This window comes from Berghia stephanieae, chromosome 4 (genome assembly GCF_034508935.2).
Source record: "Berghia stephanieae isolate SIO BIC M18660-M18661 chromosome 4, UCSD_Bste_1.3, whole genome shotgun sequence".
Lineage (NCBI taxonomy): Eukaryota > Metazoa > Mollusca > Gastropoda > Nudibranchia > Aeolidiidae > Berghia > Berghia stephanieae.
In genome coordinates, this window is record NC_088363.1 from 31,432,511 (window position 1) to 31,454,607 (window position 22,097).

General features: G+C 36.4%; 1 protein-coding gene across 10 annotated transcripts in view; it reads right to left on the minus strand.

Annotated features, from left to right (window-relative positions):
- Window positions 1–13,822, minus strand: part of LOC144970415 (basement membrane-specific heparan sulfate proteoglycan core protein-like) — a 255,662-nt gene extending 241,840 nt beyond the window's left edge. For 8 of the 10 annotated variants that reach the window (XM_078910028.1, XM_078910033.1, XM_078910032.1 and 5 more), the window contains exon 1: window positions 13,367–13,594. In XM_078910028.1, the coding sequence (XP_078766154.1) occupies window positions 13,367–13,474 (108 nt within the window). In that variant the 5' untranslated portion in view covers window positions 13,475–13,594. Of the gene's footprint in view, window positions 1–13,366 lie in introns of all 10 variants that reach the window. The other 2 variants (XM_078910024.1, XM_078910025.1) reach the window with 2 other exon arrangements.
- Between the last annotated feature and the right edge of the window lie 8,275 nt (window positions 13,823–22,097).

The window sequence follows — 22,097 nt, forward strand, 5'->3', positions numbered from 1 at the left end:
TATCCTTTCTTTAAAAAATATAGCATTGTGGAGAACATTGTGCTTATTTGAGTCAATAAAAAAATTGATACGGCGCACAACTCTACTGAAAGATTTGAAAAATAGAAATGTATTTTTTACAGATAGATAAACAGATAACTTGATTTCCTTTTATAATTTAAAGTCAGTTTGAAAGTTCGTTAAGTCAAACAGATATCATAAAAAATTTACCGAGGACACTAACGACACACTCATGGCCACACCCTCAACTCTATCTGTCCAGTAGAGTTGTTACTTCCGTTATGTTGATTTAGCGGTGATCAGTGTTGTTATGGAGTAGTAGTGTGTTCTCATTGCGTGTATGTTTATGTGTGTGCGTGTGTGTGTGTGTGTGTGTCTCTGTGTGTGGTGTATTATATTTGTGTGTATGTGTGTTTTGGAATGTGGTTGCGTGGAAGAAAAAAAAAAAGGGGGGGGGGGGGGCGAGTGTTTGCTAGGAACTGTCAGATTGGCATTTTTCAGCAAATCGTGGCATTCATAGTGATATAATTCACTTGATCACTTAACGGTATTCGGATTTACAGAATTTTTAAACAAGTTTCACCGATTAACAACATCAACTAATATTACTGCTGATATTACTGTCGTTTTTATGCCATCGATGTGATAATTATTGCCCTGGGAAATATTTAGTTAAACGTTTCGGCAAACTGTCAATTGGTTCTGTCTAGCTTCTAGCCCGAACAAACCAAAAGTAGACAGATTCGGGGACTTGATATTTATCGCGTCCGCTTCAGATTTTCATTTGACCTCACATAAGTTAAGTAAAGGGGAGACATTCCGAAAGCTCCTAAATCCCCAGTATTGATTCAATTTGTATTTTCACCGTTGATCTTTTGTCAGGCGTTTATTTATTCAATTTGTCATCATATAAAAGCGTTTTAAAAACTCTAGAACAAACCTTGACAGATATGTGAAAGTTTCAAATTTCCTAATTTGACCATGGTTTTGATTCTCGGCCGCCATTAAAATTTGTGAAGTATTGAAGGTAGTGCAAAGCACTCCCAAGTAAAGCGTGGTAAAGACTTGCGACTTATTGATATTGATATCTACTGACTGATAAACTAAAATCATGCCGAATAAAGCATGGCAGCGACGACAAGCACATCGATTAAAATGTGCATCTAATCGTAATCAAGCTAATCAAGAAAATGATTCTGGCAATATCGAGTGAAAATAGTTCTTTCCCCGCGAAATTGCGGGCTTTTTACTAGTAACTAAAACAAAAATAATTTCTTTAAAATTATGATGTACAAAACAACATAGAATACGACAACTGTTGGTTGCATCGTCACGATTGCGATTTTGTTCCTATGGTTGGTAAGGGGTTAACACGAAATTACCACAACATGCCTATTATCGCGAATAGGTAATCTTTCTTTCTCTCTTTCTTCTTCTTCTTCTTCTTCTTCTTCTTCTTCTTCTTCTTCTTCTTCTTCTTCTTCTTCTTATTCTTATTCTTCTGCTTATTCTTCTTCTTCTTCTTCTTCTTCTTCTTCTTCTTCTTCTTCTTCTTCTTCTTCTTCTTCTTCTTCTTCTTCTTCTTCTTCTTCTTCTTCTTCTTATTCTTATTCTTCTGCTTATTCTTCTGCTTATTCTTCTTCGTCTTCTTTTTTAGTCAACTTCATTCATTTTATAGTATATATATATATATATATATATATATATATATATATATATATATATATATATATATATATATATCTTTTTTAAAAACTACATTCTATATAATATAATAATGTGCTTGTTTGTTCTTAATGTTGTTATTGTTGTTGTTTTTGTTGTTGTTGTTATTGTTATTGTTGTTATTGTTGTTCTTATTGTTAGTGCTGGTTGTTCTTGTTTTTATTTATGTTATGTTGTTATATATATATATATATATATATATATATATATATATATATATATATATATATATATATATATATACTATGCTAGTTCTAACATCAAAAACCCTATCCCTCACCCTCACCCCACCCCCACCCTCTCTCTCTCTCTCTCTCCTCTCTCTCTCTCTCTCTATATATATATATATATATATATATATATATATATATATATATATATATATATATGATTAATCGCAATATATAAATAAATGTTTTATTGCAAAATATAAAAAAAGCGTTTTTACTATAATTGGCAGTCCTTCTACAGACGGAAAAAGATACATTTATCTCCATGTATGGCTAAGGTGGGGCTGGGCTTAGTATATTAGCGTACTCTTGACAAAACAAACATTTTCTTCATTTTTGTAATAAACCATTTACTTCAAATTCAAGTCCATTAATGCCCAACTTGTCAATAAAATCTCAAAAATTACAATTTTTGTAATCTCAAGCTTATGCCTTTTGACACGGTCAAGGCCCGTTTATGGCCATTTATTTTCATTAATCGATATATGAAGTAATACTTTTCTCGCCAAAATGAAAATGAATTTTAGAAATGGGTTTTGTCAGAGTGTGGCGGTTTAAGGGCTTTGGCCAGGACATACCTGTCTGACACAATCTGTAATTGGATGACTGTGCGACTTGCTTGCCATCAGGCAGCTTGTGGGTTAATGAGATAATAGATAGAACTACTACACAGTGTTTTGGTCCTAGGACTTAGTGGACCACAGACACAGACCCAGAGGCCAAGCTGCACTAACAGGTAATGGATGCTAATGGTTAGACGACGTACCGAGTAATTGAATCTTAAGTCTTTACTCTGCACTAACCAACAACATCCATTTTCTGGATTTTCCTGAATTGTCATGCATACCCACCCAACATCAAATTTGATATTTTAGGCTCTAACTCAAAAGAAATGAACATAAATGCTATCTCCTATAGATTTGTTCAGCAAAACAAGCTTTATCTATAGATAAAGACGCAGCATTAAGTTCTCAAAACTGTAACTATTATTTAAACAAATTCTTCAAATTTTGTCATGACACAATGGGTCTGAGAGGATTTTTGGTTGTATCGTAACGATTGTGATGATTTTTCTGTCAGAAAAGGGTTCTGCAAGTAACACTGACAAGACACCTCATTCTAATCCAACGTGATTTTTTTTACCCCATAGATAGTATTATATCTTTTGATAGTATGCGCTTGGCTAAGAAGCTCACAACATTGCCACCCGGAAGTATTACGGACCAACACACAAAACAATGTGTAACCTTAAACGTTTTAGTCTGGTTAACACAGTTTAGTGAGAATTACTCACAAATATGGATGGTGAAAATAAATAACAATGGCCTGAGTGACGTCATCTTCGTTCTACCTATAGATTTTATTTTCTCTTCCAACCCATCCTCAACAATAAAATAATTCCACAAATTGGAGACCGTAGAGGTGCCTTTAAAATTTTAGTCTTTTTGACAAGTTGGGGCAGGTGTGTGTGTGAGGTGGGAGGTGGGAGGGTGGGGGGGGGGGGGGTCATCTTAGTCTATTGACATAAGACGTAAAAGTCAGATGACTAACAGGTGAGAATGGAGTTATGTACACGTCTGCACTACACTGTACAGCTGCTGCAGAAAGAAAACCGATCATATATTATGACTATTGTGTATGGACTTGATTAAGCCTTTCACGGCAAGCGACCAAATTTATTCTGACCATCATTTCTGTCTCCTTAAGTATAATTTATCTAATCGGGATTGTCGATTCGTATCACACTTGTTATTCTCTTAACTCTCTCATTACCAGCTATTTTCAGAATTTTACCCTAACCATCATACTAACCCAACACAAAAATAGATTTTTCAAACAAATTAGCAACGAGTATATTCTACATTTTGTTCAGAAAAATGAACTCTGCAACACAGTGTTGAGTTTTTTATAGCTATAATTATAACAAAATGAAGTCAGAATAAGAAAATTGTTGGCTGCATCGTAACGAATATGACGATTTTCCTATGGGTGGTAAGGAGAGGGTTAATAAAGCTGATGTCATATAAAGTAGAAACAAAACAAAGACCCCCCCCCCCCCAAATCACCACCACCAAAAAAAAAAGTAAAATATTAAAACAACATTCCTTTCTGGGTAGGTACCCTTTTCGGTGTGATGGTAGAACTTCAGACCGGTATCAGAAACTCTGAGGTTCGATGGACAGTTGAGAAAGATAGATTTTTTTTTAAAAAAACGGATGATCTTTATTTTTCTTTCATCTTTACCTGACACTGTCACATTCAAATATTTTGAATTTTTTTCTTTCATCAGAGTAAGTATGTTCGGTTCGGAAGGTCCAGAACTCAGGTCTCGCTCTGAGTGGCGCATAGTTGAGTCCTTGAAAAAGGATCTTTACTCGTATTCTTTCACTGTACTCGTGCGTAAAATGAGTTAACAGCGTTCTCTGTCAGAATAAATATTGTAAAATCGCCCAACAGGCATCACGTCTTGTCTTACATGTTAAGTGTTGCTGTTTGCCAAGACTCCTTTGAGTGCTTTGAGCACGTTTGGTGGATACTGTGGTGAATAAATGCTCTTGTTTTGTTGTTTCATTTTGTTATTTTGTTTTGTTCGTTGTTGTTTTTTTCTGTTTTGTTGCTGGTTTGTTTATTTTGTTTGGTGGGGGCGGGGGGGGGGGGGGGCACTATCACATTCACTCTTTTCCGGACGTTTATCTTTCTTTAAATTATACCGTTTGTTATCGTCACAGGCTACAGGTCTGTTGGTAAAAATAGCTATGGTCGCATCAGCCTTACTTACAGCTGTTTTAGTCATAGTAAAAGCAGCAAGATATGCTCTCTGTCACGTTAGAGGATTATCTAACTCCGTCCTTAAAGGGTTAAGGCAACGAATTTGTGACGGTGATAACGCTAATTAACCAGAGTTGTGTTTAGTTCCCCTTCCTTACTTCAAAGCACAAGACATTAAGAAATCACAGGAGAACCAAAGGGATTGGATTGTTGGAGAAGAGAGTTTGTGTTACTTTCTAAAGATTAAGTAAAAGACTTTCTGATTTGTCGTTCTCTTGAAAGGGCAAGATAATTGTTGCTATTTATTTCTTATAGTTCACATTATTTACTAAAATAAAGTAGCAAGACAGAAATAAGTTGACAATAACAAGAAATGAAGTGAGTAGGAACGTGCCCGAAAACAACACAGAATAAAAACTTCGCGGCGGCGATGGGGGCTCGAACCCGTAACCTTACCGGTATGGCAACTCCGGCCGGCCGGGGCGATCGTGACTCTACCGTATGAGCTATCCACGACCATCAAAAAAGTCGCTTCAAACCTTAGTCTTATTAGAGCCTTCTCTCCCCGACTTCTTCAGGAGAAATAAGTTGTACGTAATGTAGATTTAATATAGTATAGATATAATAATGCAATGAAATATTCCACGAACTTCATTTTACATTCTAAAATTGAACGTCATAAATTCTATTTTTTTAAATGAGCTTTTATATAGCGCAATATCCACTAAATGTGCTCAAAGCACTTTACAAGGGGTACCTGGTCAACAGCAACATTTAACATGTAGGACGGGACATAACGCCTATTAGGCTATATTACAATTTTTCGGACAAAAACAACGCTGTTAACGGCCAGGTACTCATTTTACATCTGAGTACGGTGAGAGAATGTGAGTAAAGAGTCTTTTCCAAGGACTCAACTATGCGCCGAGCGCGAGGCTCGAACCCAGGACCTTCCGATCCGAAAGCGAGTGTCATACCACTAGGCCACATAGCAGCACAAAAAAGCCAAGATATTGGTGGTGCCAAATTTGTGATAATGCAACACATTGTTTAAACATCTGATAAAGCGTGTAGGAAACAGTGCCATACAAAGCAAAAAAGAAAAATCCGATAATTATTTTTTATATATATACATCCCAAAAGGTCTCCAGTCGAGGCAGGCTGGTTTTTAAAGATTTTTTTTTCTTGTATTTTTCTTTCTTGTTTTGTCTGGCACTGTTTCATACATACTTTATTCAAATCTTCATCTTCCAACAGTGCCTGCTCCCTAATGTGTCACTTTAACACATTGCTCCTTGCCATCTTTGCAATGATGGCATGTCCACGATATATTATTATGCCAAAATGTAGTTTTACTAGACAAAAAAGTGCTCTAAGCACATTCTAGTAATCAATATGTTTTGCATGGAGTCGAACCTTATCCCGGTTTCCATGGCGTTAAAAAAAACAATCGTATATAATTGCTTTCTACCGTTTGGCCAGGACAATAGCCTATCGAAAAGTATTCTCCGACAGATCTAACAGAACCAGCTTGCCAATTACTGCTGGGTAGACAGGGAGGTCGGAAACAATCTCGACGTCATCCGGGATTGACCATGGTCCTTTCGTGTGTGAAGCGAGTGCTCTACCAACTGAGCTATCAGAACCCTCTTAGTTAACAAAAGTGTTAGTAAATATTTTAATAATGAATCTAAGTTTCAAATATTTTGTCATGCTCCAAGTTCGCTTTCTAATCTTTGATGTGGGACTATCCCATTTTTTTTATGACAAGACGTCTATCTTTAAAAGAGATAGCACAACAAATAGATATCTACATCAATACAAGAGCGAAAATTTAAAAAAAACCTTCTAGACAAAATAAGAGGTGATTCACCCCCTAAAGTAAGTCTTTTCTACACAGTTACCCTCTTCCAAAAAAGAAGAAGAAGAAAAAGAAGAAGAAGAAAACAGTCCCAAAACTACCACCCCGAGCTCAAACAACAAATGATACCACCACTACACCATGCCACTTTTGAGGTGAATAGAATGGGCAAATATTATTTAAAGCCTGTATAAGCACACAATATTATTAGGTTTTGACGGCACATCGTTCCATTCTGACTAAATCCCCAGCCACTTCAAAGTACAATGGGGACTATTTTCTCTCCGGGGACTTACACCAGACATAGGATCCACACAGCTTCAGTGCCGTGCCATTAGATGTGGCAAAGCTGACAATAGATACGTTATCCATCTAGTGTAGTATTACTTCCCTTGTCCACCCACAACCCTCCCCCCCCCCCCCCCCCCCCCCTCCCCCAAAAAAAAAAACAAAAACAAAAACAAAAAACAAAACAAAAAAAACCTGTGGTATTTTGATCACAATGCATGACAACCGAAATTTAATCTGCCAGAATGTCTGGGTTTTCCCGATAATAATCTACTTGACTATCATTCCTAAATCACGACTATCTCCAAACTGTCCGCACCCCTTCTTCCCCATTTTTACCTCAATATATCTATCTTTCTATCTATTATAAACCTATCTATCTATCTGCCTGTCTATCTGCCTATATATCTATCTATCTCTATCAATCTAAATATCTATTTTTCTATCTATCCTCCTCTCTTTTTAAACACCTCCTCCCCTTTAATTCCCCCGTGTCCTCCTCTCCTCTCTTCCTCTTTGTCACCTGACCCAGGCCTGTGCTATCTTTGACGAAAACAATACACAATATGATCATGTTCACCATGCCTCAATGTGATCTCTGTTTTGTTTTATTCTGTTTTGTTGTTAATCCGTTTCTATTGTCGGTCTTCAGTTTCTAATGTGTTAAGCGACTCTTTTTAACAAATCTAAGTTGTCCTGCCTTACACATGATTTATTGAGCAATAAACACCCTGTGAGAGTTGTTTAAAATAACTGTGACACACCCTCCTTACATTGGCACGTATATGGGTCTTTTATTTATCAATAATATATACAGCAAAAGGAAAAAGGTTGGTGTGGAAAAATATAATGTTGATAATCGAAATATCCTGCCCGCTAAAAGGATAACTCGCAACGTCATCCAACGTCTGTTTTGTGTTATTCCTTCAACTTTTACATTTCTATACGTTTCTTTCTAAATAAAATGAGGGGGGGGGTCTTTAATATACTATTACTTCTGATTGTGAAAATGCCTAAAAGAGACAAATGTGGTAAAATAATAAGAGTAAAGAGTAAAGATGCCTCAAGCCATAGTGCACATACCTACAAGCAGGTCTGATAACCGAACGCAATCATGGGCCTGATTTAACATTGGTGTAATTGACAATATTTTGTGTTGATTTGACATATTTTATTTTTCCATTACAACAGTAAGCCCATAACAATTTGGGTTATCAGACCTGCGAATTCGTGCACTTCTGCTCAAAGCCACAATATCGTAGAGCCATGGGTATGGCGCGGAAGTGTGTGTGTGTGTGGGGGGGGGGGGGGGGGGGAGCTAGCTCAGGTCCAAAATAAACCAATCCTGGTCATTCCTCAAGGGATGGAAGGCAGAGAAATGGCATTGCTCCGCTCTGCTTCTGTTGTTTTTTTTTAAATATGACTGTCAAAATGTTAAAAATGCAAGGCATTGCTACCGCTCAAAGCAAACCGATAATAAAACGTAGATAACCAGACATAACCTTATAATAATGTTATGATGGACAGTTCCAGAGAACTAAATGGAAATAGTGTACTTGGTTATCGGTGAGAAAAGACATAAATTACCTGTCCAATGGAATCCATACTAAATAAAACCCATGATAAGAACCCGTCTGCTAAAAACTGACATAACGCTTTTTTTTTACTATCTTACTATGAAAACTTTTCGGCTATCAGTGCGGCGGCTATGTGGTCTTGTGGTATGGCACTCGCCTTCGGATTGGAAGATCCTGGGGTTCGAGTCCCGCTCTGAGCGGCGCACAGTTGAGTCATTGGAAAAGGCTCTTTACTCACATTCTCTCATTGTATTCAGGTGCAAAATGAATACCTGGACGCTAACAGCGCTGTCTGTGTCCGAGAAAAAAAAAATGTAATATCACTTTTCAGGTGTCATGTGTCCTATATGTTAAGTGTTGCTGTTGGCTACAGACCCCCGCTCCCCCCCCCCCCCTCCCCTTTCTGTAAAGCGCTTTGAGCAGGTAAAATGGTTATTGCACTATATAAAAGCTCGTTCTTAAATTCAAATATCGGTCGAGTGGATAACCTTTCACTTATGATGTGACCTTAAATCTGACACTTCCAAATTGACTTCAATAGTCTGATGTCACGTCCGCCCAGCAACGAGCAGCTTGGTTCTTAACAAGAAAATCGGTACTTTTTATTCTTCATGCTGGCTAGAACTTGTTCACATGTCATGTTATCAGAATGTATAAAAGTCAAAACATGATCAGATTTATAATGTTTTTCTCCTCTGGATACCCTTTTTTGCTCGTCGGAGAAGTATTTCATAAGGACGTCCGCCATTATTCCGATGGTTTAGAACCAGTTACTAAGTTACTATACCTCATTACGGGGGAAGTGATGTCACGACTGTTGAAGCCTAATGTAAGTCTCAAATTCAAGACTACATGAAAACTTGAAGGTTATCTTGATTCATTGACCATTGAACTAAAAATGTTTTCTGCCCAAAATTACAAAAGGCGTTTTTGTCGTTATAGGACCAACCTGCCATCCCAAGTAAACTACAGGTACCGCCTACAATGAAAAGTGCTGACACCGTGGTTTTGGTTTTACATCATAGCTGTTGTTTTTATTTGGGTTTTCAACACCCCCCCCCCCCCCCTCCTCCTCCCACACACACTCACACACTTTTTTTTTTCAATGGGAGCGATCTATATTCATTCTTTTCGACCAACCGAGTCATCAAACACATGATTTGTCCGCCGTCCAACGATTGGATATTTTCTTAACAAATGTAAACACGCTGCTTTGTTTATGAAAGTTGTAAATATACTCATATGTCAAGCTGAACAAAATGACCAATCGTGTTGTTAGACATTCATTTCAAAAGCTGTGAACAATTTTCACTATGTGGGACTACTACTACTGCTACAACTACTGCTACTGCGACTGCTACTGCGGCTGCTGCTGCTGCTGCTGCTACTATTACTACTACTACTACTACTACTACTACTACTACTACTACTACTAGTACTACTACTGCAAACTACTACTACCACTTCTGCTGCTACTGCTATACTACTACTACTACTACTACTACTATACTACTACTACTACTACTATATTTTACTACTACTTACTACTACTACTACTACTACTAATACTACTACTACTACTACTACTACTACTACTACTACTACTACTACTACTACTACGACCTAATACAGTTTAGTGAGAAACACTCACAAACATGAATGCCAAAAAAACAATAACAAAGACCTGAGTGACGTCAACAGGATAAAACGTGCCAACACACAAAACTGTGTGTGATCTCGGGCGTTATAGATAGAATGCGCTTGGCCAAGGAGTTCACAACATTGCCATCCGGAAGTATAACGGACCAACACACAAACTCTGTGTAACCATGAACTTTTATAGTCTAGTTATAATACAGTTTAGTGAGAACAACTCACAAACGCGGATGGCAAAAACGATAACAAAGGCCTGAGTGACGTCATCTTCGAACTATCTATAGTCTGATAAATAATTAACAAAATGGCTGTCTGAAAACAATAATAAAGAGCTAAATGACGTCAACTTCGTTTTTCTTTACTGTAAATGTGAAGTTTACACATAGTTTTATATGATGGTACGATTGATCAGGCGAGGAGAACTATTGAAAATTTTACTTTAACGCACATCGATGGTAATTTCGTGTAGTTTAGCACTAACTGCTTGACATTCGGACGACTGTCCGAAGGGCGTGGTCTTTTTTCCTTCCACTAAGTGTTTATATATTTTAAACGCTTCGTTTAAAACGTGTAACAGAATGCAGTTAAATGTTTTTAAAAACCAAAACCCTAATCTAATAAACGGTTAGTAATAAGCTCTAACATAATTATGATGATGCATGTTTGGAGAATAAGTCTTGAGTGCCATGCGGAAAAATCGACGTGCACTGATTTGCAGGTCTGATAACCCAATTCCTTATGGGCTCATTGTTGTAACGGAAATCTAAAAAAATGACGCAAAATATTTTCCATTACATAAACTAGGCCCAGAAGTGGATTCGGATATCAGACCTGCATATATGTATACGTCGGGGAAAATATATAATTCAATTGAATTAAGTTTATGAATATATCTTATCCATGACAGGATACCAGGAAACGTAACGTGAATCTATTAACTGCCGTACTCTCGAAAAACTCGGATTTTAAAATTTGGCCAGAAAACTCGTCCTTCAAATATCGATCGATTTAAATAACCGTCATCTTAGAGAAAAAAAAAAACAACTCTCAAACTTGGGACTTCGCAAAGTCACAGGTTTGAGAGTTTTTGGCAAGATGCGGTCGTTTAAATCGATAAATCGATCGATATTTGAGGACGAGTTTTCTGGCCAAATTTTTAAATACGAGTTGGTTTTTTTTTTCAGAAAGCGGCAGTTAACTGGTTTTAAAAGTTGAAGCGGTGCGAGTAAAATTAATCACGATAAGACAAATGAGTAACTGTGCAGTTTTACGATAGAGATGATACAACCATAACCCACAACGAGAATAGGTACCTATAGGGTGTTTAACGGAAAGGAAGCTGTGTTACGTAACATGTAAACCAAACCTCTGTACACAGAGCACACCATGGCATGGTATGTTTGATGGTATTCATGATTTTAATAAATAGACGGTGGGGTAGGGGGGGGGTGGATAAAGAAAGAGAGAGAAGGTGGGAGAGAGAGAGAGAGAGAGAGAGAGAGAGAGAGAGAGAGAGAGAGAGGGGGGGGGGAGAAGGGAGAGAGGCGAGAGAAAGAAAGAGAGAGATAGACAGAGATAGAGAGAGAAGAGAGAGTGAGAGAGAGAAAGAGAGAGAAGAGAGAGTGAGAGAGAGAGAAAGAAAGAAAGAAAGAGAGAGATATAGATAGATAGATAGATAGAGAGAGAGAGAGAAGGAGAAGTGAGAGAGAGAGAGAGAGAGAGAGAGAGAGAGAGAGAGAGAGAGAGAGAGAGAGAGAGACGGTGGCACAACCGTTAGAAAATTCCACCCCCGACCGGATTTTTCTGAGCATATATCTACCCCATCACGAGATCTGGTGGCTAGCTGGTAAATAAACGATTGAAAGTAGTTTGCGACAGACCAATGTCCAATTCAGTTAGGCTACTGTCGGTTTCAAACTGCAAAAAAAATAATTATTCTTTGGTCTTTTGTCATTCAATTTTATAATTTGGCTTGAAACGTGCACATATAGCCAGGTCTGATTTGTGTTTCAGATTTAATAACAAGTTTTTAGTCATCTTAATTAATCCGAACGCATTTACGGGCTTAATTTAACACTATTGTAATGGGTAATTCCTGTTGACATCAGAAATCTTTTTTGTTAAATTATCTATATTCCTTCGTGGAATGCCTAAGCGACTATATTATCTTATGATGTCGTGGCGGAAAGGAATAATAATAATAATATAAGCAATGGCCAATAGGTTGGTTTGAGAGTTTTTTCCATTATAACAATGATCTCAAAACAATTTGGTTTATCAGACCAGACCTGCAAATAAGCACACGTCTGTTTGATTTTTTAAAAAGTCGATCGATTAACATTTTAAAAAATGACTCTCAATTTGCACAAAATGTCTCAAAACTGATACTAGAGCTGTGAGTCATTTTAATCATCGATATTTAAAGTGAAAATTTTCTGTCTAAAATGAGCCTAAATAAATTAATATATTAATAAATAAATAAATATATAAATAAATTAATCAATATATAAATAAATGTATAAATAAATAAATAGCGTTTAGCCACAAGACAGCAATAAAATCTAAATCTTAATGCAGGAGATGATATGATTAACATTTCGTAATAAGATTGGCACGCACATCAACCATTCCATCTCTATCCATCTAGGTGCACACAATTGAAGGCCTGATAACCGAATGCAATTATGGGCCTGATTTAACATTGTGGTAAAGGACAATAGTTTGCGTTGGTTTTTATAGTATTTCTTTCCATTAGGTACAACAATGAGATACTAACAATTTGGGTTATCGGACCTGCTAATAAGTGCATGTCGATCTCCATCCATCTATAGATAGAACGAAGGTGAATTCACTCAGTTCTTTGTTATTGTTTTTTTTTTTTTTTTTTGCCATCCAAGTTTATGAGTAATCCTCACTAAACTGTATTAACCAGACAATAAACGTTCATGGTTACACATAGTTTTGTGAGTTGGTCATTTGTACTTCCGGATGGCAATGTTTTGAGCTTCTTAGCCAAGCGCATACTATATATAATTTTGTATTGATTGAATAAAGTAGACGTCACTCTTGTTATTGTTTTTTGCCATCCATGTTTATGAGTATTACTCACTAAACGGCATTATCCGGACTATAAAAGTTCATGATTACACATATTTTTGTGTGTTGGTCCGTTATACTTACGGATGGCAATGTTATGAACTTCTTAGCCAAGCACATACTACCTATAGATTTACAAAGACAAAACACGGAATGGTACTCACCTCTTGTTCTGCAAGGGTAGCTCCTGAAAAATAGACACACGCCAGGGAAAACAAAAGCACACTGGCCAATGTCCATCTGGACACAGCCATTGTTTTTAACGTGCCCATGGATTTTGGGCTCTATAAGTCACAGATTATTGCAAAAGAATCACCAGTTTCTGTTTTCGTCGATCACGCTTGCGTTCCAAAATCCAGATACGAAATCTAATTTTTTACCTAACTCTAAACGCCTATTTTTAAAAACTCAACTAATAAACTTTATAACTTATTTACGTCATATGAAAATAAACTTTTCAGTAACTATAAATAAATATAAAATAAAACTACTCTGTGAGTGCTGCTGTTTTCTTTTTCTTTACCCCCTTGTGGTCAGCAGAGGTAAAGCCAACCTAAGGAAAGAAAGGAGAAACAGCAAACTGAATAAGTAAGTTTATTATAAGAAATCTAGCGCTGCCTGCTTCTCTGCTACGTACGTCCGTGAACGTGAAGCCGACAGTCGCTATACTTCCCCACCAAGCAGCGAGCACAGTGCTAGCTAGCTAGGGCACAAAAAGATCAGACAACGGTTTCGGGGATGTTTCGTTACTTCTTGGTCTCCGTGTTCACTCAGTCGCTCTCACGCCCTCGCAAACAACTGCCATTCTTTTTATTATTTTCTTACTGATCTCTCACCGGGAAAAACACTTATTCATTCCTAAGTAACCCACCGCCTTCATCTACTATAAGAAATTATTCAAGTGTTCAACAATTAAACGTAACCATCCTTGATTCATTATTGAAGGAGGGAACATAGTTATCAAAACTTTTACAAACAGGGAGTGGTGTTGAGTGATAGAACAGCGATGCCTTTCTTCAGTTTTTGCGCTCACCGTCTCGCTCCCTATCCCATGTGAGCATCTCAAAAGGTACTCACCCACTCACTCACTCACTCACTCACGCACGCACATACATATACATATACATAACGCCACTGATTTCGAAATAAGACAAATTTTGCTGCGCTTGCGTCTCGATGAGGTTATTATTTTCAGGCGTAGTCTGTTTAAACTATTCTACATCTCCCAAACTCCAACAAAACACTTTTTTTCAACATTTGACAAAATAACGCTTCCCTCCTAATCGACCGATTTCGATAGTTTAGAATATCTCCCAACTTTTCAACATTTCTTAAATTTGAAACGTAAAAGAAATCTCTAGTTTCATATTTAATCACAAGTTTCGAGTCATCTTAATTAATCCTTGTTTGAAGTATGATTTTTCGAATCAAAAGAGAAGATAAATGTGTTTTTTTTTTTGGATTTTGGCATATTTGACACGGGGGATACGGAAGTATTGGGGAAACTGTTTCGTCAGGATGAAAGAAAGTTAAGACAAGTAAAGAAATAGGTACGCACATCCAAAATAGCAACATAAACACACACATACACACACTCCCACAAAGTCACAACACACAAACATATATACACACACATTCACTCACTCACACACTCATTGCTGAGCCTTGCACCCTGCAGTGAGTGGTGGCCTGCAATCTTTTACGAGAAACCAGCCAGATTCCACCTTCTTCTTAGTTCTATTCTTATTACTCAACCAATTAAGAATTAAAGGCTTTGCACTGCCAGGTCCCCCCCCCCCCCCCCCCCCTCCCCTCTCCTCTCTCTCTCTCTCTCTCTCTCTCTCTCTCTCTCTCTCTCTCTCTCTCTCTCTCCCTCCTCTCTCTCTTCCTTCTTCCTCACCCCCCCCCCCCCACACACACACACTTTCCTAATCCCCTCTTTCTTTCATATGAAAATCACTCTGTTTATTTCATTTCATTTAATTTCTGTACTCGTTTTTCTCTATCATCCTCCATCTTTTCACCTCCAACGTTGCTTTCATCTCATCCTCCTAATTTTCCTCTTCTTCTGCTTCTCTCTCTCTCTCTCTCTCTCTCTCTCTCTCTCTCTCTCTCTCTCTCTCTCTCTCTCTCTCTCTCTCTCTTACGGTTCCTTCTTGTTCTTCTTGTTCTTGTTCTTCTTCTTCATCTTCTTCTTCTTCTTCTTCTTCTTCTTCTTCTTCTTCTTCTTCTTCTTCTTCTTCTTCTTCTTCTTCTTCTTCTTCTTCTTCTCCTCCTCCTCCTCCTCCTTCTTCTCGTTCTTCTCGTTCTTTTTGTTGTTGTTGTTGTTGTTGTTGTTGTTGTTCTTCTTCTTCTTCTTCTTCTTCTTCTTCTTCTTCTTCTTCTTCTTCTTCTTCTTCTTCTTCTTCTTCTTCTTCTTCTTCTTCTTCTTCTTCTTCTTTTTCTCCTGCTCTTCCTGATTCTCCCTTTCCTCTTATTCCACCTTTTTCAGCAACAAAAACATCAACTATTTGCAGTTTCTACTGCTACCTTTAGTGCCAAAACTACTGCCACTACTACTACTACTACTACTACTACTACTACTACTACTACTACTACTACTATAATAATATATATAATAATAATAATAATAATTAATAATAATAATAATAATGAATGATAATCATTATTATTATTATAATGATAGTAATAATAATAATGATAATAATTATAATAATATATAATTTAATAATAATAATATTATTATTATACAATTCTACTACTACTATCTACTATCTACTACTACTATACTATACTACTATATACTACTACTTACTACTTACTTTTATTACTTATACTATATACTATACTACTACTACTACTTACTACTACTACTACTACTACTACTATACTTCTATATATACTACTACATACTAACTACTATATACTATACTACTACTACTATCTATACTATACTACTACTACTACTACTACTACTACTACTACTACTACTACTTCTACTACTACTTCTACTACTACTACTACTACTACTACTACTACTACTACTACTACTACTGCTAATACGACTACTACTACTACTACTACTACTACTACTACTACTACTACTACTACTACTACTACTACTACTACTACTACTACTACTACTACTACTACTACTACTACTACTACTACTACTACTACTACTACTACTACTTACTCTTACCACCAACACTACTCTTTAATTGCATATTCTCTCCATACCCTGATATAAATGAGTACGTGGTATGTTATAGCGCTATCTCACTCGAAATAAAACAAACTTCCCATTGCGCATTAAAGTGTCATGTCCAATTCTTAGATAATCATTGGTAATGTTGGCTTGGGATCCGTTGAAAAGAAATTCAAACATATTAAGTGAATATTATGCTATAAAATTATTTTAATTGGGTGGGAAGAGGGGTGGGGGAAGGGGGGGGGGGTCCTTATTCAAACTTAGTAAGACCAATGAAAAGGAATTGTTTCGAAGTTTTTTTTAAAAATCAATAATGTTGTTATTTTGTGTCAAATCGTTACGAAAATGACATTTTCTCACAGCCTACATAGGTACGTATCTGACATAATTTCACGCCTAGCACAAACACGCGTCTTCTATACTACCTAACCTATCTATTTCCATGTGACTTATGATCAATCTTTACATTTTTCACACCACACAAAGACACACACACACACACACACACTTACAGACAAACACTTAAGACATAGATAATGAGAGAGAGAGAGAGAGAGAGAGAGAGAGAGAGAGAGAGATGGGGGAATAGAGAGACATAAAGATAAAGGGGTAGTAATTGAGAGAGAAAACGAGAAAGAGAGAATAAAATAAAAATAGGGAGAGTTAAAAGAGAAAAGAGAATGAAAGAAAGAGAGAGATATATATAGATAGATAGATAGATAGATAGATAGAGAGAGAGAGAGAGAGAGAGAGAGAGTTGGAGAGAGATGGATGGAGACAGGCGATGAGTGAGAGACAGATAGAGGGAGAGAGAGGGAGAGAGGAGGGGGGGGGGGGGGGGGGGAGGGGGGGGGAGAGAAAGATAGAGGTATTTAAGACTCGTGTTTCAATCTTAAAAGGATCTGAAGCCCTATATAAAGGCTCCATTTTTTTCCTCTCAAGGAAACACAAAAACAAATAAATAAATACATTTTTAAAAACTAACATCCGACATTTCTTGTCGTTTAACTTTGAAATCCAGCACACACATTACTGTTTTGAATCAGTTGGTCACACAGAGTCTCGTCGTTAGTGGGTTTATCACCTCATCACAATAATAATATTTATGTTCTCAGAATGTGGGAAAGAAATAGATCTACCTACTTTCGAAGATAATTTCAAAGCGGTGACCTGTAAATTCGGGTCATACCGTTATAAACCAGGCCTCAGGCCTCACTGACACACTGGTAAGGGGCCTCTTAAAAACGGGCCGACCAAGCTATATAACATATCCCATGTGTGAAATGACCATGATTATTATTATTATTATTATTATTATTATTATTATTATTATTATTTTATTATTATTATTATTATTATTATTATATATATTATTATTATTATTTTATTATTATTATTATATTATTATTATTATTATTATATTATATTATTATTATTATATTGTTATTATTATTACTATTTATTATATTATTATTATTATTATTATTATTATTATTATTATTATTATTATTATTATTATTATTATTATTATTATTATTATTATTATTATTATTATTATTATTATATTATTATTATATATTATATTATTATTATTATTATTATTATTATTATTATTATTATTATTATTATTATTAAGTTTGCCTAAGAAGCTCACAGCATTGCCATCCGGAAGTATAACGGACCAACACACAAAGCAGTGTGTAACCTTAAACGATTATAGTCTGATAACTACAGTTTAGTGAGAATTACTCATAAACGCGGATGGCAAAAAGCAAAAACAAAGAACTGAGGGACGTCATCTACGTTCTATCTATAACGTAGTGATACACAATAGACAAGTAGATAACCACGCCTCTCGGCCAATCGTCATAATGTAAACAATGGCAACGATTGGTAAACACAGCAAACTACACAGGTTTTACTATCGATGGTATATGTTTAATTAAAATACCCAATATTCTCCTGCTTGATCAATATAACTTGTACAGAAAACTATGTGTAAATTTGAACGTTCATAATCTGACCTAGAAAATCGTGTAATAACTAGTCATCCATTTGGCATATTATTATTATTATTATTATTATTATTATCATTATTATTATTATTATTATTATTATTATTATTATTATTATTATTATTATTATTATTATTATTATTATTATTATTATTATTATTATTATTATTATTATTATTATTATTATTGTTATCATTATTATTATTATTATCATTATTGTTATTATCATTATTGTTATTATTATTACTACTACTACTACTACTACTACTACTACTACTACTACTACTACTACTACTACTATACTACTACTACTACTAACTACTACTACTACTACTACTACTACTACTACTACTACTACTACTACTACTACTACTATTTCTACTACTACTTCTACTACTACTACTACTACTACTACTACTACTACTACTACTACTACTACTACTACTACTACTACTACTACTACTACTACTACTACTACTGCCACAACCACTACTATTATATTATTACGATTGCTACTACTGCTAATTCTATTCTCACCTCACCTTCGACATAAAAAAATCAACCTTTCTCACAATCCCATACCTTGGCATAGATCAGCCTAATTGTATTATATAACATTATACACGATACAGGCATTCACTGACAAAACGCATTTTTTAAAATTTGGTCAGAAAACGTTATGCTACACAGAGTCCCGATTGCTCAGTTCGTGGACCAATCGCTACACATGCAAATGGACCGGGACAGAATCCGGGTAAAGTCGATACTTTTTTAAAATATATTTCTGATCCCACTATCCACTCAGCTGGGTAGTTGGATTTGATTGATCTGGCGGAAAGTATGTTGCGGTAGATCAACGTCTTATCTAAAGGGTAGCAAGAAACAGATACCGGGATCAACTCTGACGTGAGTCTAGTGGCTCTGAACGATAAGTTTTTTTTTATTTTTTATTTTTTATTTTTTTTTATTATTTTTAATTAATATATTGATTGATATAAATGAATCTATCTTTCCTATATTTTGTAAAACTTTGACTCCAAAAGAAGTCTTGTCTGAAAGTGATGAAAAAAAACTCTACAAATTTATTTTTTTTATTCTGGCATTATCCACTCCATTTGCTCAAAGCGCTTTTACAAAGTGTCCCAAATAAACACAAATACGTTTCATGACGTAGCAGGAGACACGAGGCCTGTGTACAAGGCGATAATCCAATACTCTTCAACAGTCGTAACGTCACTTTCTTCCTAATGACGCATGGTAACTTAGTAACACTGGCTATAAACTATCGGAACAATGGCGGACGCCCGTATCAAATAGTTCTCTGGCGAGCATAAAAGCGTATCCAGAAGAAAAAAAAAACATAAATTTGATCATGTTTTGACATTTACACATTCTGATCACAAGTCATATGAAAAGTTCTAACCAGCATGAAGAATAAAAAGTAATGCTTTTCTTTGTTTAGAACCAAGATGGCCGCCGTTGCCGGGCGGCGTGACATCAGACTACTGAATCCAATTAGTTAATTTATTTTTCAATAAAGAGAACGCTGTAATCGACCGAGTCCTCATTTCTTCACCCGATGAGAAATATGTATACGATATTATAGAGAAGTGCCAGATGAAAACAGAGCATAAAAGTATAACAATGTCAGTGTCAGAGAGCTGTCCTTCTGATCGAATTGATTCGATACCTTCAAAATTGAGACCTCGAGAGGTCATTTTAATCGATCGATATACTTTGAAGGACGCGTTTCTGGGGTGTTTCTATTTTTTACGAAACCCTCCGAAACCCGCCGAAACCCACCGAAACCTGCCGAAACCTGATAAAGTTATGGGAAGTAGGTAGCTTTGGGGAATGAACCTGAGACTCAGGGAAGTGTACACCAGTTGGGAGTGAACCTGAAACTATTGGTTTTCGGGGGTTTCGGCGGGTTTCGTAAAAAAAAAAGAAGAAAGAAACACCGCAATTCTGACCAATATTTAAAATACGTGCTTTTCTATATTGCAACGGAGTAGATCAAAAATCCTTACGAGGAGAATTTTTTTAACAAATCGTTTTCATTTTAATAGATCGATATAAGAATTATATTTTTTGTGCGCCTTTGTGGTCTTGTAGTATGACATTCGCCTTCGGACTCGCAGGTTCTAGGTTCAAGTCCAACTCTTGTCGGCTCAAAGTCGATTCCTTGAAAAATAATCTTTACTCACATTCTCTCACCGCAATCAGGTGTAAAATGAGTACCTAGTAAGTACCTATCCGTAAATGCGCTGTCTCTTTCAAATCGCCTAAAAAGTGTCATTTCTCGCCATACATGTTTTGTGTTTCTGTTGGCTTAGGACCCTTTATAAAGCGCTTTATTTCACCACTTTGAGTGAATATTGCTGTACCTATATAATATTTCAAGTATTTTTTTCCAAGGTTGTCCCAGAATCAAAATATTGTTACAAGTTGCGAGTCATCATTATCGATCGATGTTGGAGATTATTGTTTTCTTTCTGGACAAATATATTAAAGTGCGATTTGTCAAATCAAGTCATTATAACAGAAATAATGTATCCCATTGTATAGGTATAGGCTTGTAGATTACGTCTGAAGGTTGAAGGAAACTTATAACAGGTGGAATATACTGTTATTATGACTCAGCTATTGTTTAGATTACCCAAAGGTCGACTCAAATATACCTCCATTCCCCCGATCTCCCCAAGCCCCCCCCCCCCCTCCCCTTCACTCACATCCCCCAAATTGAAGGTTGTACCCTTTTTTTTCGTTTCTTTGAGATATACACCGTAGAACTCTTGATTTTGTATAATATTAACCTTTATCGACCAGCTTTGATGATCATCATTTTTCTCGTCTTTTATTTAACCGGTTTTTAAAAAATAGAGCATTTATATAGCGCAATATTATCCACTAAACGTGCTCAAAGAGCTTTACAAGAGGTCCCAGGCCAACAGCAACACTTAACATGTAGGACGGGACATGACGCCTGTTAGGCGATATTACATTTTTTTCGGACAGAGACAACGTTGTTAACGGCCAGGTACTCATTTTGCACCTAAGTACTGTGAGAGAATGTGAATAAAGACCCTTTTCCAAGGGCTCAACTATGCACCGATTGAGGCTCGAACCCAGAACTTTCCGGTCCGAAAGCGAGTGCCATTCCACTAAACCACATCATCATCATCATCATCAATGCCTTTTTCACCCTGGGTCAGGGTATAGGCCACAGACAAACAGTTTCCATCCTTCTCTATCCTGAGCCAACTTTTTTATCTCATTCCAGGTCTTACCACTTCTCTGTATATCCGCTTCTTTAATTCTTCTCCATGTTCCTCGTGGCCTTCCCTTGATCTTCTGCCCTGAGGGTTCCAGTCCAATACTTTCTTTGTTATAGTTGAGTCATTCTTTCTAAGCGTGTGTCCAATCCACCTCCATCGTCTTCTTCCTATATCCTCTCCCACTGGTTTCTGCTGTGTTCTTTTCCATACTTCTTCATTTTTTTTTATCCATCCATTTTATTCTCACATAGCCGCACCTAACTAAAATTAGTAGGGATCCGGATAGTTCAGTTGGTGGAGCAAAGGGACCTAGTTCGATCCCGAGTGAAGTTGCCCCTGACAACTTGGAGGAGACAGGGGACCGCGTGGTTCACCCGAAAAGTACTGAGTT